Source organism: Miscanthus floridulus, chromosome 17, assembly GCF_019320115.1.
Source record: "Miscanthus floridulus cultivar M001 chromosome 17, ASM1932011v1, whole genome shotgun sequence".
Taxonomy (NCBI): Eukaryota; Viridiplantae; Streptophyta; class Magnoliopsida; order Poales; family Poaceae; genus Miscanthus; species Miscanthus floridulus.
Genome location: NC_089596.1, coordinates 34,576,206 through 34,591,640, shown reverse-complemented (window position 1 = coordinate 34,591,640; position 15,435 = coordinate 34,576,206). Strand labels below are relative to the sequence as shown.

Sequence of the window (15,435 nt, the reverse complement as noted above, 5' to 3'; positions counted from 1 at the left end):
ACCTCACCGTCAGCCTCCCACCCCCGCCACTCCTTCCCCACACTTCCCTAATCACAGTCCACCGACGACCTAAGCTTCCTATGGCCCCCGCCGCCGGCACTACCCACCAGTTGTCTAGCACCACCCGCTCGGTGGCGCCAGCGCCACCAAGCTTGTCGCCAGTCGAACCATCTCCACCGCCTGTCCGACTGCCGTCCCCAAGCCCCTCCCTTTCTAAGGCCACCAGGTGTTGGTGGTAGTGGTGGCGGCACGCTTGCGGTCGCATCCGAAGGAATGGACGCCCGCGTTGTATCATCATTGATATACTAGGGGTGAAGCTACATTATATGCATAAAACTGTCCACATTAAATGTCATGTCAGCAAATACGCTACACGACATACATGGGACTATAGATGCACGCATTTGACAAGTCAATGCATATATTTGCACGTTCTCCAACTTGTTGGATCGAAGCCATACAACTACACTACTTGTGTTGTATGGGTGGATGTAACTTTAACCCGTTGAGTTATGCTGAGGGTCTGTTTGGTTTCTGCGGTACCTCTTAAAATTCCTGTCACATCGAATGTTTAGACACATGCATGGAGTATTAAATATAGACTAATTACGAAGCTAATTACATAATTTGCGACTAATTTACGAGATGAATCTTTTAAGCCTAACTAGTCCATGATTTGACAACGTTGTGCTACAGTAAACATGTACTAATGACGGATTAATTAGGCTTAAAAAATTCGTCTCGTAAATTAGTCTCCATCTATGTAATTGGTTTTGTAATTAATCTATATTTAATGCTTCTTATTAGTATTTAAATATTTGATGTGATATGAATTTTAGGAACGACTAAAAAACCAAACACCCCTTTAGTTTACTGTTAAATTATTTTATTATAGGGAACAACGCTTGAAAAATTCCATTTCAGGTGGTAGAGCCGTGGCATGGTGGTCTGACCGCGTTTGACAGGTGGTTGAGGCAGTATCACGTTTGCTGACGACGTAAGCTTATTTCGGCGGCCGACGCTTCGCGAGGAAGATTGGACCAGGCTCTTTTCTCGTGTCCGGCCGGTGGACCCCAGCCGGCCCCCAGGCTACTTAATTACTTCTTTCTGTTCCTCCTCTCCTTCGTCGGTCCCATCCCATCAGATGCGGTGATAGCGAGAGCAATGATGCCCGAAGCTCCGCGGTGGCTTGGGTAGCAAGGAAGCGGCGGCGGCACACAAAGCCCGCACGGGATCCTTCCCGTTCATACCACACACCCCCTCGGCCTCGCCTCGATCTTCTGCTCTCTGCTGCTTGGATGGTACGGTGTTCTCCACTCCTCTTGCTCCTCTCCCACCCCCCCTCCGGCCGGCAACCGCAGCGATCCGAGCTGCATCGCGACGACGGACCACCGCCGCCGACACCTTGTGAGCTCCTTTTCCATTTTTTCGCGTTTTCTCTCTCGATCTCGTGCGTTTCTCGGTTTTCCTTACTGCGCTTGTCAGATCTATGATCTAAATGTCCCGCTGGGCGGCGTTGTTCATGATTTGGGTTTGCAGTAGCTCTGAATCTCAGCCACACCGACCTTGTCTATCTGCGGGTTCTCGATTTATTAGCTCGTTGTCTATGCCCAGTAGTGAGTAGTCGCCACTGTTTGAATGCTTCCGTTCACCCATTTCTGGGCTCCTTTCAGTGGTAACGAGTGGTAAGAGAAACTGGTGATCCGTGGCTGGAATAATCTGCGTGTTCAAAATAGAAATCAGATGACAAGTAGTGTTCATATATATGATATATGCGCCTTTTCCCCAGTGCACTGATGACATTTTAGCTTTGGTGAGGCTACTACTGTTTAACTGTATAATCAGGAGGCCAAAATTCTTTAGTCTTCTGTTTTAAAGTTGAAGGAAATCCAGAGCCACCTACCTGTAAATTCTTATTTCAATCTTATCGTCATCAGTCCTTTCTTTTGCTTAGTTATTATATTTGCAACATTTGGAAAGTTTGGGCTCCTCCAAAGTACAAATTCTTCTGGTTGCTTGCAATTTAAAACCGCATAGGAACTTCTGATAGACTCTCCAAGCCCATGGATGGCCAAACGTTGGTGTTTGGCCCCCTTTGCCATTGCAGCCTGGAATTGGGCATCCACTTTTAAATACTGCTGCTTCACTAGGCGTGTCTGGAATTGGTCTGTTAATTTGGGTGGGTAATGCGCAGCTTTGATCACATGCTTTGGTCAGCGGTCGACTCAGCCCGTGTTTAGTTAAAAAAAAACTTTCCAAAAAATGCTACAGTAGCCGTCACATCGAATCTTGCGATACGTGCATGGAGCATTAAATATAGACGAAAAAAAACTAATTGCATAGTTTGGTTGGAAATCGCGAGACGAACGTTTTGAGCCTAATTAGTCCATGATTGAACACTAATTGCCAAATAAAAACGAAAGTGCTACAGTAGCCAAATTTCAACTTTTCCCCCAACTAAACACGCCCTCAGTGGCAGTTTGGTGGGAAAGCATCGACTGCATCCCATCAATCGCAAGACAGTGATCGCACTCCAGCATTATATGTTGCCCCTGATCTTCCACACGGATAAGCCGACCACCTACCGACGTTGCCGACCACACATTATGGCTAGAGGTAAAAAAAGAAATAAACAGAGCACACACACAGCACAAGCACCAGCGTTGGCTGAAGCTCTCACTACTAGAGAACAGACTTTAGAACGATGTCCCAATTTAACATTAGCCTCGGCATTTTTTGCCCCCGGGACTAGAAGGCCTTTAGTCCCGGTTGGTGTCTCCAACCGAGACTAAAGGTTCCTACCCAACGGCTAAACCGGGATTAAAAGTCCTCCAACCTTTAGTCCCGGTTGGTAATACCAACCCAGACTAAAGGTAGACCCTTTAGTCCCGGTTGGTAACACCAACCGGGACTAAAGGTCCCCGAATGGGTTAGTTCAAAAGGAAAGCATCCCATCCATTGTTAGATGTGTTGTGTAGGTGGGGTGGTAAGCTACGCGCGAGGCAGTGCATGAGGTCTTGGGTTCGAATCTCACAGGGCGCAGCGGTGGGAGGCATTATTTTTTTTTAAAGCTGGGAGGATCTTTAGTCCCGGTTGTGGCAAACCGGGACTAAAGAACAACACCTTTAGCCCCGGATTGCTAGTCTCGGTTGGGAAACCAGGAGTAGAGCCAGTTCCCAACCGGGACTAGATCTCATTTCTGTAGTAATGTCTGCAGAGGAGATGGTAAAACTGAACTCGCTCACTTTACTGAGTTGCAGTGGAAAGCTATAAATATAACTATACACATCTAATCCTAGTACACAGACATGTCATGCTGCCATGCTGCTATAGTGACTAAATGTGACAGCTGAGCTGACTTTGGCGCCTGTCCCTGCTGTGACTACAGTGCGGCAGGAGAGTCTTTTGGCGCCTGCTCCTGCCGTGGCTACAGTGCAGCAGCAGGGAGCCCTTTCGGCACCTGCCCCTGCCACGCATTCAGACTGGGGAGAGCAGCAGATTACTTTACAATTCTTCCCCTAATCCTGCTGCTAACCCTAAAACCTCTACCATGCTGATCATTTTCTTCAGCTCCGTGAACCGAAGACAATCGAACGGCTTGGTGAGGACATCCGCAAGTTGCCGATCAGTTTCGACGAACTCGATGACGATCTACCCTCCATCGACACAGTCCCTGCGGAAGTGGAACTTGATGTAGATGTGCTTGCTCTGGTCGTGGAGAACCGGATTCTTCGCGATGGCGATGGCGGGCTGGTTGTCCACCATCAGTGCTGGTGGGTGAGCTTCCATACCAGTCAGCTCGCCCAGCAACCGACGCAACCACACAGCTTGGCACGTCGCTGTGGCCGCCGCCACGTACTCTGTCTCGCACGTGGACAGTGCCACCACCTTCTGTTTCAGCGACAGCCATGAGATTGGAGTCGACCCGAGGAAGACGAGTACGCCAGAGGTGCTCCGTCGTCTGTCGATGTCTCCCGCCATGTTTACATCGCTAAACACAGTGAGCTGCAGCCCACTTCTGCCAGTCTTGGGGAAGACGATCCCCTGATCCACCATCCTCTCGGCGTAACACAACAGCCGCTTCACCGCGGCCCAGTGATCCTCTTAGGGATCCTCCATGAAGCAGCTGACGTAGCCTATAGCGAATGCAATGTCCAGCCTCGTGTGGACTAGGTAGCGTAGACCGCCGACGATGCTCTGATAGAGTGTTGCATCTACCTTCGTCGTGGTACTAGCCTTTGTCAGCTTCAGCCGCTCCTCCATCGGAGTCATGCATGGCATGCCCTCAGCCATGCCGCTCCGCTCCAACAGCTTCAAGGCATACGCGCTCTGACCGAGCGTGAGCACCTCCTTCCCCTATCTCACCTCGATGCCGAGGTAGTAGGAGAGCACGCCGAGATCGCTCATTTAAAAATGAGCCGCCATCTCACGCTTAAAGCTATCAATGTCCTCTGCACGCACGTCGGTGACAATCAAGTCGTCCACACACACGCCGACAACGAGCTCCTCCTTCCCCCATCGCCGTGTGTAGAGCGTGTGCTCGGTTGCACACCACGTGAACCCAAGCTTGCCCAGCGTGGCGACAAGCTTGGTGTTCCACGCTCGCGGGGCCTGTCGTAGTCCGTAGAGCGTCTTGCGCAGTCGGGGCACCCTGTGCTCCGCTCCCTTGACGGTGAAACCCGGAGGTTGCCTGATGAGGACCGTCTCCTCCAGCTCACCGTTGAGGAAGGCCGATTTTATGTCCAGGTGATGGACGCGCTAATCCTTCGCTGCTGCAAAGCCTGCAGCAGTCGGATAGACTCTATGCGCGCTACCGACGCAAAGACTTCCTCGAAGTCGATGCCCTCGCGCCAGACAAAGCCTCGGGCGACGAGGCGTGCCTTGTGCTTGACAATGGCACCGCGCTCGTCCCGCTTGACCTTGTATACCCACTTCAAGCCGATCGGACGGCATCCTGGAGGAGGATCGGTGAGCTTCTAAGTCTCGTTTTCCTCGATTGCCTTCATCTCCTCCAGCATCGCCCGTCACCAATTGGCATCGCGCTCGGCCAGCGCGAACGTGGGTGGTTCCTCTGCACTGATGAGAAGCAGCTCTGGGTCATTGAGCAGCTGACCCGCCAGGCCTGAGGACCCTGTGCCACCGACAATGTCGTCCAGCCAGCGGAACTACACCTCCTCACGATCATGAAAAGCATCCACAAACTCGGTGATGTCGCTTGGAGGTGAGGCGAACTCGATCAGCGTCGATGGAGTCCCCTGTTCCATCGGAGTGGTTTGCACAACACCTAGAGTGCTCGGCACGCCAGCTGCAGTGCTCGACACTGCCCCTGGACCGCTCGTCACCACTCCTGGAGTGGACGGAACCCCTCCCGGAGTGCTCGGAACCACCACAGGAGTGCTCGGCTCTGTTGCTGGAGTGGTCGACACCTCCTCTCCAACATCTCTACCATCGTGGATGACCAAGTGCTCGATGACGAAGGTGCTAGTGAAGCCGCCAGCTTCACCCATGCTCGGATTGCCCCAATCCTAGGCTGTCTTCTCGTCGAACATGACGTCGCGCGAGACAACCACCTTGCCACCACGTGGGTCATAGAGCGAGTACGCCTTGGTACCTTCCTTGTAGCCCAGGAGTACCATTGGTGTGCTCCTATCCTACAGCTTGGTGAGGATCGGCTTCGTCTTACTAACGTGGCCGATGCAGCTGAATGTCCGGAGGAAGGACACGCTACGCTTGCGCCCATACTAAGCTTCGAATGGCGTCTTTCCCTTCAGGGCCTTGGTGGGCGCGTGATTGAGGATGAACACCGCCGTGGTCACCGCTCACCATAGAACCTTGCCGGCATGCTCTTGGCCTTCATCATGGATCGAGCCATGCCAACCACCGTCTGGTTCTGCCGCTTCACCACGCCATTCTGCTATGGCGAGTACGACGCGGTGTGGTGTCACACCACACCCTGACCCGCGCAGTATGCAGCGAACTCCACCAAAGATAATTCGCCACCACAATCAGTTCGCAGCATGCACAACTTCTTGCTGCTCTCCGCCTCCACGTGCGCCTTGAACTTATTGATCACCGCCTCCGCCTCATCCTTGCTTGTCAGGAGTTGCAGCCACATTTAGCGACTACAACCATCCACGAGCAGTAGGAAGTACCGTCGACCACCGTTTGTGGCTGGGGTGATTGGCCCACAGAGATCGCCATGGATGAGCTCAAGAGCGTCTGCCGCGCGATACTTGGCTGCCTTTGGGAACGGTAGCCTCCTCTACTTCCTAGCCAGGCAGCTATCACACAGTTCGCCTGCGTGCTTGATTTGGGGCAACCCTCGGACCATCTTCTCCAGCCGACCGAGCGCGTCGAAGCTGAGATGGCTGAACCAGGCATGCCATAGCCACGGCTGCTCGGTGTGCCGTGCTGCTAGACACACTGACTGCTCCACCTTCAAGTCGAGATGGTACAAACGATTACGTGAGCATTTTACCTTCGCGAGAAGACGTCGCTCCTGATCCCAAATCTTTAGGATCCCGCTCTCGATCAGTACCTCGCATCTGTGCTCGTCCAGCTGCCCAATGCTGACGATGCTTGAACGAAGCTGCGAGATGTAGTACACATCTGTCAGCGCGTGGTGCTCATCGTTCCGGCACCTAAAGATGATGGTGCTGCACCCTTGAATCACCACCCTTGAGCCATCATCGGACTTCACCGTGTCGGTCATGTTGCTATCGAGCTCGGAGAAGGCTTCCTTGGAGCCTGTCATGTGGTTGCTGGCGCTAGAGTCTAGGTACCATCGCTGCTCCTGTTTGTCGCTGGACTTGGGCGCGTGGTTCGTCGAGGTTGATAGCCTTCAGAGCCTTGCCGTGCCCTTCCACCGCCATCACCTCTCCCTTCTCCTTGGCCTCAAAGTTGTGTAGTGCACAGAACGTCGTCATCAGGAGAGTGGCCTCATCATCCTCATCAGCCTACGCTAAATGAGCCTCAACCTTCTTCTCCTGCTGGCGATTTGGGCACTCCTTTGTCTAATGGCCCGTCTTCCTACAGCGGCGGCAGGTGTTGGGGTCGACCTTCGTCTTCTTCTCCGAAGAAGCCCTGCCGCGGCGCTTGCCATCGCCACCGTGGCTGGAGGAGGCTTCTCCGGACTTCTTCATCTAGGCAGCCCACTCCTCCTCTGTTAGCAGCAGCTTGTCGCTGTTCGTCGTTGCTGTGGCCTGCTGCATGCGCTCGTCCACCGCCCGCAGACGGTCTATCATATCCTCAATGGTGAGGGTGGAAAAGTTCAGCATCGTCTCTATGGAGAGAGCGATCTGGATGTACTTTACCGGTACGGAGTGGAGGTACTTGGAGACCGCCTCATCTTCGTCGATGGTGACGCCGTGGCTCCTCAGCTTGCTGATGAGCGACTGCAGGCGGAGGGAGAAGTCCTCCACTGATTCACCATCCTTGAACTTTAGGTTGGCGTAATCCTACTTCAGCAGCTGGGCCGTCGCCTTCTTTGCGCGGTCGGAGCCGACGCGCATCGCTGCAATGGCCTCCCATGCCTCCTTAGCAGAGTTGTTTGCCCCCAACGGCTCCCATGTACTCCGCTGGCACAGCAGCGAGAATAGCCTCCAACGCTGACATGTCATCTTCTTCGTTGTTGGTGCCCTTATCAATGGCATTCAGAGCCATCGGGCTCTGAGCTTGACCTTCATGGTCACCGCCCACTCGTCATAGTTGGTGCAAGTCAGCGTTGGCCAACTGGTGCCGCTGACCTCCTGCACCGTACGCACGACAACCTCCTGTCGGGGCTGGGCAGTCACAGCAGTGCCGCTGTTGTCGTCCATCTCCAAACCATCCATCATTACTAGCGGTTAGTCCGGCGACGGAGCTTGTATGACTTTAATAAGACTTGTTGGCCCCTGATCTTCCACACGGGTGAGCCGACCGCTCACCGACGTTGCCGACCATACACTATGGCTAGAGGTAGAAGAAGGAAGGGACAACAGAGCGCGCACACACACAGCATAAGCACCAGCGTTAACCGGAGCTCTGCAGAGGAGATGGCAAAACTGAACTCGCTCACTTTACTGAGTTACAACTCTACCTATCTAATCCTAATACATAGACATGTCAGACTGTCATGCTGCTACAGTGACTAGATGTGACAACAGGACTGACTTTGGCGCCTGTCCCTGCTGTGGCTACAGTGCGGCTAGAGAGCCTTTCAGCGCCTACCCCTGCCGTGGCTATAGTGCAGCAGCAGGGAGCCCTTTCGGCGCCCGCCCCTGCCGCACGTTCAGACTGGGGAGAGCAGCAAATTACTTTACATTATAATCTTGGGTTGCTGGGAAGTGTGGAAAGAAAGAAATGCAGGGATTTTCTAGTGCAAAAGGCATCAAATCATCAAATTTTGCAGAAGATCAAAGATAAGGCTTCGCTTTGGTCTAGGACGGGAGCAGAACACTTATCTAGGCTCATCCAACGTTTTTGACAATTGTTTTTCTCTCTGACGGTCAGGGCTAGGGATTATAGTCCTTGCGGACTAGGCCAGCATCTTTCTAAAAGGCATCTTCCTAGCTTCTTTCATTTACAACATGCAGCTCTTCTTCTGTTTTTTTAAATTTTACAATCTACTGTGCATAAATGCGTGAATCCAACATGAATAGGGGGCACTCAAACGCCATGAGCAGCAGCAACAGCACCTCCGACCTCAGCGACGAGAAGCTTAAGGACCAACGACGCTCGACACCAGCTTCACGGCGCTGCCCTAGCTGCGACCATGAGCTCGACTGCAATCCGGTATGCTAAATTACTAGTTTGCAGTAACAATGATCCTTTTGTTTTCCCTAAATTCTCATACATACGCATATGCATTCAAATGCTGCTATTGCAGGACATGGTTGGGTTTCCAGCCGGTGTCAAGTTTGATCCGTCGGACCAGGAGCTCATAGAGCACCTGGAGTCCATGGTGAAGGAAGGAGGCTCCAGAGCACACCCCCTCATCGGTGATTTCATACCCACACTTCAAGGAAACGACGGCATTTGCTACACCCATCCTGAGAATCTCCCAGGTGTGAGATTATACTCCCCTTCAGCCTAGCCCTCAATATACACGCACTGCCACCATCATGCATGTATGTTTTATCAGCTACTACTTATTTAGAATTATGATCTGACAGAATTCATTTAATTTTAGAAAGTGAGCCTAGCTCATCTAGTTAGGTGAGTGGTGTGGTAAAACACCTAATCACTTAGGTCCTCTCTTGGCTTGAATTTATGTGACTATTCTGTTCTTAATAAAAGGGACACAGTTAACGCATGCATGACCGTGCTATTAGCATACCGCACGCACACTTCTCCACTGAGCGCCCCGGCCTCCCCCTGGCTCCGATGACAAAATGCCTCCTCCCGCCTGGCTCTGGCAATGAAATGTCACCTCCTCTGCCACTCACAACCGCACCCTAATCATAGTATCCATCTCCTCCCTCTCAAGCCAACAACCCCGCCGCTAGCATTGGCCCAACCGGCCTCTCCCACCACCCGATGTGCGGCACCCCTACCTCCCCTCTCCCATTGTCACCACTGCCGGTCAATCGGCCTCCCCAATCTTTCCTTTATAGCCGAAAAACAAAGAAATCCCCAACTCCAAACTCGAAACCCATAAACCCTAAACACTAACCTAGTTGGTCGGGGTCGCCAGAGATCCACTCAACTTGTTGAACAAGGTTCAACGTTGTTGGATCTGCCCGATTTGTCAGAGGATGGCCTATGGCAGCCATGTATTGAGGGAGAGAAAGAGACAGGAGAGGAAGACAGAGGTCCTTGGAAGACGGTGGCCGTGTGAGTGAGGATAAAGCCTAGTCATGCGCTATGCTCTGAAGGCCGAGCTAGGCCCATGTGCGTGCGTGGTGATCCCCATCCTGCGTGCAACGTAAAGGCTTTACCTAATAAAAGACTGCCTAGTTCCTCCTAGATTAGATCTGTTTTTTGAATTCATCTAGTTTTTGTTGCAGTTGAGTTCTATTTCACAAAGATTTTCTATTGACATCAATCTGAATCTAGTGTTAGCCCCTCGATCTCCGGTAGGAAGATATCCAACCACTCACTAGTGTTGCCGAGCACACACTAGCGATGCCGACCACGAACTGTCGTTGCCGACCAGATACTATGGCTAGAGGTAGAAGAAGGGAGGGAGAACAGAGCATACACACACAGCAGAGACACCAGCGTTGGCCGGAGCTCTGTATAGGAGATGGCAAATCTGAACTCACTCTCTTTACTGAGTTGCAGTGGCAAACTATTTATACAACTCTATCTATCTAGTTCTAGTACAACTGCCCTGCTGCAACAGTGACTAGATAACACAACAGGGCTGACTCTGGCGTCTGCCCCTGCTGTGGCTACAGTGAGACAGGTGAGCCGTTCAGCGCCTGCCCCTGCAGCGGCTACAGTACCACAACAGGGAGCCTTTTCGGCGCCGCCTTCCCCTACCACGTGTTCACACAAAGAAGCAGTAGATTATCTAATATCTAGATCTATATTGTGGTCATATACTCTTGTTGATCACTTGAACTTGGTGTGCTCATCTACCATCTTTTAACAGATTTGGTATTATCCACCACCACATGTCCATGGGATGTTTGCAAATACACTCTTCATCTATGCAAAATTGGTGCTGAACACACACTTTGTTCACGTCTCCCTCATGATGGGAAGATGCTTCGGAAGTTTCCAAAATATAGATAGCTATAGCGGTAGGCTACCTTTTCTTTCTCCCGCTGGGGTTAATTTTCTACACTTAATTTGCTATATATAGTGGTTAAATATGTTAATAAACATGCACGTGTAGCCATAATTGACACTAATCACCAGACCTTACATATATTAGTATGAGACAAAACAATTTCACTGATACGCATCTCAACTTGTTACTTGTATATATGCCATGACTGCACAAACTCTTGTGCTTATACCAAGTTAATTGATTATCACTAGGTGTGACAAGAGATGGCGTCATCAAGCACTTCTTCCACAGGCCATCCAAAGCCTACACCTCTGGCACAAGGAAGAGGAGAAAGATCCAGTCAAAACGCGGTGACGATGTTGGCGAGGCGCAGTGGCATAAGACCGGCAAGACACGTCCAGTAATCGTTGCTGGTCGGCAGAAGGGGTGCAAGAAGATCCTGGTGCTGTACAGTAACTATGGAAAGCAAGGGAACAAGCCGGAGAAGACCAACTGGGTGATGCACCAATACCACCTCGGCAGGGATGAGGAGAAGGTCGGGGAGCTGGTCGTGTCTAAGGTCTTCTACCAGCAGACGCAGCTGCGTTCTACCGTGACAATGATGGAACAGAACGATGATGAAAAGGTAGAAGTGACCTCAGAGGCCATGAAAGATATGCTCCCTGGGTGTGGTGCGGAAGCCGCTGAAGCTGCGGAAACCATGCAACTGCAGCAGCACCAACAGAAGAGGCAGGCTGATGGCCACAGCAGATTTACTTCTGCCAAGATGTCCCGTGAGGTAATTTGTTACTAGTTGTTCCCTTCATTCTGGATAAGAATCAGGAGTTTTAGGCTATTTGCATTATATTGAACAAAATTAGCAAAATATTAGTTAGTTTGGAATACATTTGAATATGCCAGTATCCGACACTTGGTCTTCTAATTATGCAAGCTTGCAACTTGCAAGCTGCTAGTCTATTCTCGTACAGTATATATCTATAGGTAATCATGAAATAACCCTTTCCTTTCATCACACAAGCGTCTTTTCACCTTTCTTTTTTATAAAAAATAAATACAATATGTTTTAATAGTTAAAATGTTACATGGAGAACAATCAACAGGTAATTGGTGTATGTTCAACTTTGAAGAGAGTGAATACACACACAATAAAGCAAGCAAAGAACAATGCAAAACACTAAGGCAAACTTCTGGATAAAATTGCATCCGCCCACCACAAAAGCAATGATTATACCAATGATCTCCTTTTATCCAATTCAACTAGTTAATGTGTCAGCAACTCTCTATTCCTTTATGCACACGACGAAGAGTTTTTCAAGGAAATGTACAATAATCTTATCCATACCATTCATGTTTTGATGTAGGTTGGTGTAGGCGACCCATTAGCAGGTGATCAAGGACAGCTGCATGATGAAACCCACCACATACCATCACAACATAAAGTCCGATCAGTGCTCGTGAAACCAGCAGTGCACACCATGTCTTTTTTTGAAAGCACACTCTTGAACACAGAATCAACCAAAGTATCACCTGCAGTGCAACATGACTCAGCCCTCCTGAACAATGGTGACAAACAACAGGTGCTGTTCAGTCTATTATGGACCATTTTACTGAAAATACTACTATTGCACAAAGATGCGGTAGAGATCATCTGCTAATTCTTCATATATATATACTCAAAAGGAAATGTCTTGTTATATTATTTCTGCATGTTGGTCATTTACTGATGCAGTCCATTTTCTTTGTAATAATATAGTATATGACATATATTTCAACTTGAGCTAACAGGATCAGCAGCAGCAGAAGAAAGTTCACTGCAGAAGGCCTTGTAGTTCGCAAGAAGCCATGATAGCGTGCCAAACAACAAGCATAGAAGAAGTAAGATTTCTGTACTACCTTGATACTGCTACATAGTCTATGGCATGATTAGATTAAAGTAACCTTGGGCATACCTCTCGTTCTCTATTTGCTTATCGTTTTATGCCGACAACACGACTCTATTTTCACCCCATTTTCTCTTCACTATTTCGGTGAGATTTATATGCCTTTAATTTGTTATAGCATGCATATCTAGACAAAAGACTATCCTACTAGCCTTTACACGTTTTGCAGTACTAGGGCCTAAACTCCAGTGTAAATGCAAGACCTGACTTTCTTTAATTTCAAAAGCACATCAGCATGGACAGATGCATGAACCTTTATATGTCCCTTATCATGTCATGGCATTGCTCTTCTTTTACTCGTATATTGTGTCTAATGTAGTTCTTGAAAATAGATGCAATAAAATTGGTATGGGTCATATTTCCATGCTATAGACTAAATGTTTCAAGTTTATTCTCACTAATTAATGTAATCTTGAGATATTGAATTGAGCAGAAAGATATTTATCTTTTCATATTTTTGCTGTTCATGTTGTTCCTGTAATAGGAACAAAGGAAACGAAACATGCATTTCCATTTCATTTGATGGGAAATCATTTTCTACTTGTGATGCAAAACACAGATTAAAAAGCATACCCCGCATGTTGCTGCGGGCTTTCTTAAAATTCGTTGCATGTATATATGGGTTTGACCTATATGTTGCATTTATTCTTATCAAAATTGAGTTGTCAATGAAAGAATTCATTAAAAAACTAAGAATTAGATCAAATTATAAGATGATGGAATCACAAACAAATAACATGCATGCCCTGTATATTTCTTATATATTGGAAATGGAAATTACACCTAGTGGATTGTGATGTGGATGGATTGCATTAATAGGTTGAAAATTAGTGAGCTGACATGGCATTAGTGGGTGATGATGTCGATAGTTAGTGAGGAATGATGTGGATGGCTTGCATGTTGTGATAGAACTTGTAGTGGGGTTTGAAGATATAGATATAGATATACTTAATAGGAAACAATTTGCAAAATTTATTTTGGTCAGTCATGTAGCAATAAGTTTTCCATATATACACTAAAAAAGGGAGAAGCAACAACCATACAAGTTACTTTTCTTACTTTGATGATTTCAACATTGTCAATGTCATTTGATTTTAGATGTGTACATTGTTTGGCCTGTTCCTGTTATGTAGGATGGGCAGGAAGCGTCAACTCAGCCCAAGGAGATACAACGGCCTTATGAACACTGGCCTCCTGATCACCACCAAGATGGATAGCACTGCTAGCTGTACCATCAAATCAAGCTGTTAAGTCGTGAATCAATCCTAGGAGCATCAAATCAATACTGCATTACTGCCTGGTGCTTCCTTCTCTACCACAAGGTTTTTGGTAGAGCTAGAATTTTTAGCTTATGAGCATTGGTGACATTTGAGATGAATCTCTACTACTTGCTAAGTAATATAAATACACAAATTGTTCGGGATATAATAAATGTCTTGTCATATTATAAGTTTAATATTATGGGGGAAAACTTGATTTTGACTAGTTATTTCTCTTTCTTTTTTGAAGAAATTCGACTACCCATCAATGTGCAGACTACGTATAGACCAGTAATATTCTAAGTAATAGTTCTCGACAGATTGCAATATAATCCTCGGACTTTTCACTACTGGAAAGCAAAAATTCCTGACGGTGCACTTACCGTCAGGGAAAATAAAAATTTCGTCAGAAAAATAAAAAATCAATTTTTCTGATGGTACACCGTCAGGAAATAACCGTCAGGGCTAGCGCGATAGGGAAATTAAAAAAATGTCTGATGGGGCACCGTCAGGTAAATTAATTTTTATTTTTCTGTCGGTGCTGAACTGCCAGGGAAATTGGATACCATCATGGATAAGTTTTCTGTTCTGTCGGTGTTAACCGACAAAAAAAATCATACGCTACCGTCAGGAAAATTCAAATTTCAAATTTGAGAAATTCAAATAAAAAAATTGTCAACTACAAAGTTTTATAATTTTCTGAGATATACAACTTTTATTTTGGTCATTTATTCATCCGACATAGTTATAGTAACATTGTTTATAAATTTTACATATTCCTCTTATAGTTTATGAAACTATAATAGAGATATGTAAAATTTATGAACAATGTTATTACCACTTTGACGGATGAAGAAATGACCATAAAAAAGTTGTAGATCTGGATCATTTCTACAACTTTTATCTTCATGACTTTTTCAGCTGAAATCATTTACTCCTTCAAGATGTTGTTTGAAGTTGACATTTTTTTTAAATTCAAATTTTCAATTGATAAAACAAAGTCACATGAAAAGGTGACAAAAATAATAGTTGTAAGTTTTAGAAAAATTTAGGAAAAACATCATCAAATTTTAAGTTAGTATGAGAGAGAAAGACTAGTTACAAGTTTTAGCCAGAGATTAAAAAGAGAAATCAGAGTTCTTCAATAATTTAAAATTGAATTTCTAATAGCCATTTGAAACATTAAATAATTTCAAATGAAAAGTTGTAGACAACGAAGTTCTATAACTTTTTGAGATCGACAACTTTTATTTTGGTCATATCTCCGTCCGAGGTCATTTGAAAAAATTCAAATTTTAGTACTTAATTTTTAATATTTGGTGTCTATATTCAGCCGCCCCTACAAATTTTATTGGAACACTGTACACCAAAAACTTTTTGTCATTCAAGTTTGTAGGATTTTCTAGCAAAGTTTTGAATTACTGCAAAAATTTTATGTTAATTTGGATATAGAAGGATGAATTATCCATAACAAACAAATGATTTTTTCAAAATGGGTATCCAAACAAATGTTTTCAAT

The 15,435-nt window shown here is 47.0% G+C and overlaps 1 protein-coding gene across 2 annotated transcripts; it reads left to right on the top strand.

The window, feature by feature from the left end:
• Positions 1-1,164: 1,164 nt before the first annotated feature.
• Positions 1,165-14,106, top strand: LOC136518397 (NAC domain-containing protein 10-like). Of its 2 annotated transcripts, none has more exons than XM_066512047.1 (7): positions 1,165-1,301; positions 8,640-8,772; positions 8,867-9,044; positions 10,969-11,495; positions 12,079-12,294; positions 12,503-12,592; positions 13,791-14,106. In XM_066512047.1, exons 2-7 carry the CDS (start codon positions 8,656-8,658, stop codon positions 13,872-13,874), a joined length of 1,212 nt encoding a protein of 403 aa, XP_066368144.1. In that variant the 5' UTR covers positions 1,165-1,301; positions 8,640-8,655; the 3' UTR covers positions 13,875-14,106. The 2 variants fall into 2 exon arrangements, with proteins under 2 accessions (XP_066368144.1, XP_066368143.1); XM_066512046.1 differs by having other exon boundaries at positions 1,176-1,407.
• Positions 14,107-15,435: the final 1,329 nt, after the last annotated feature.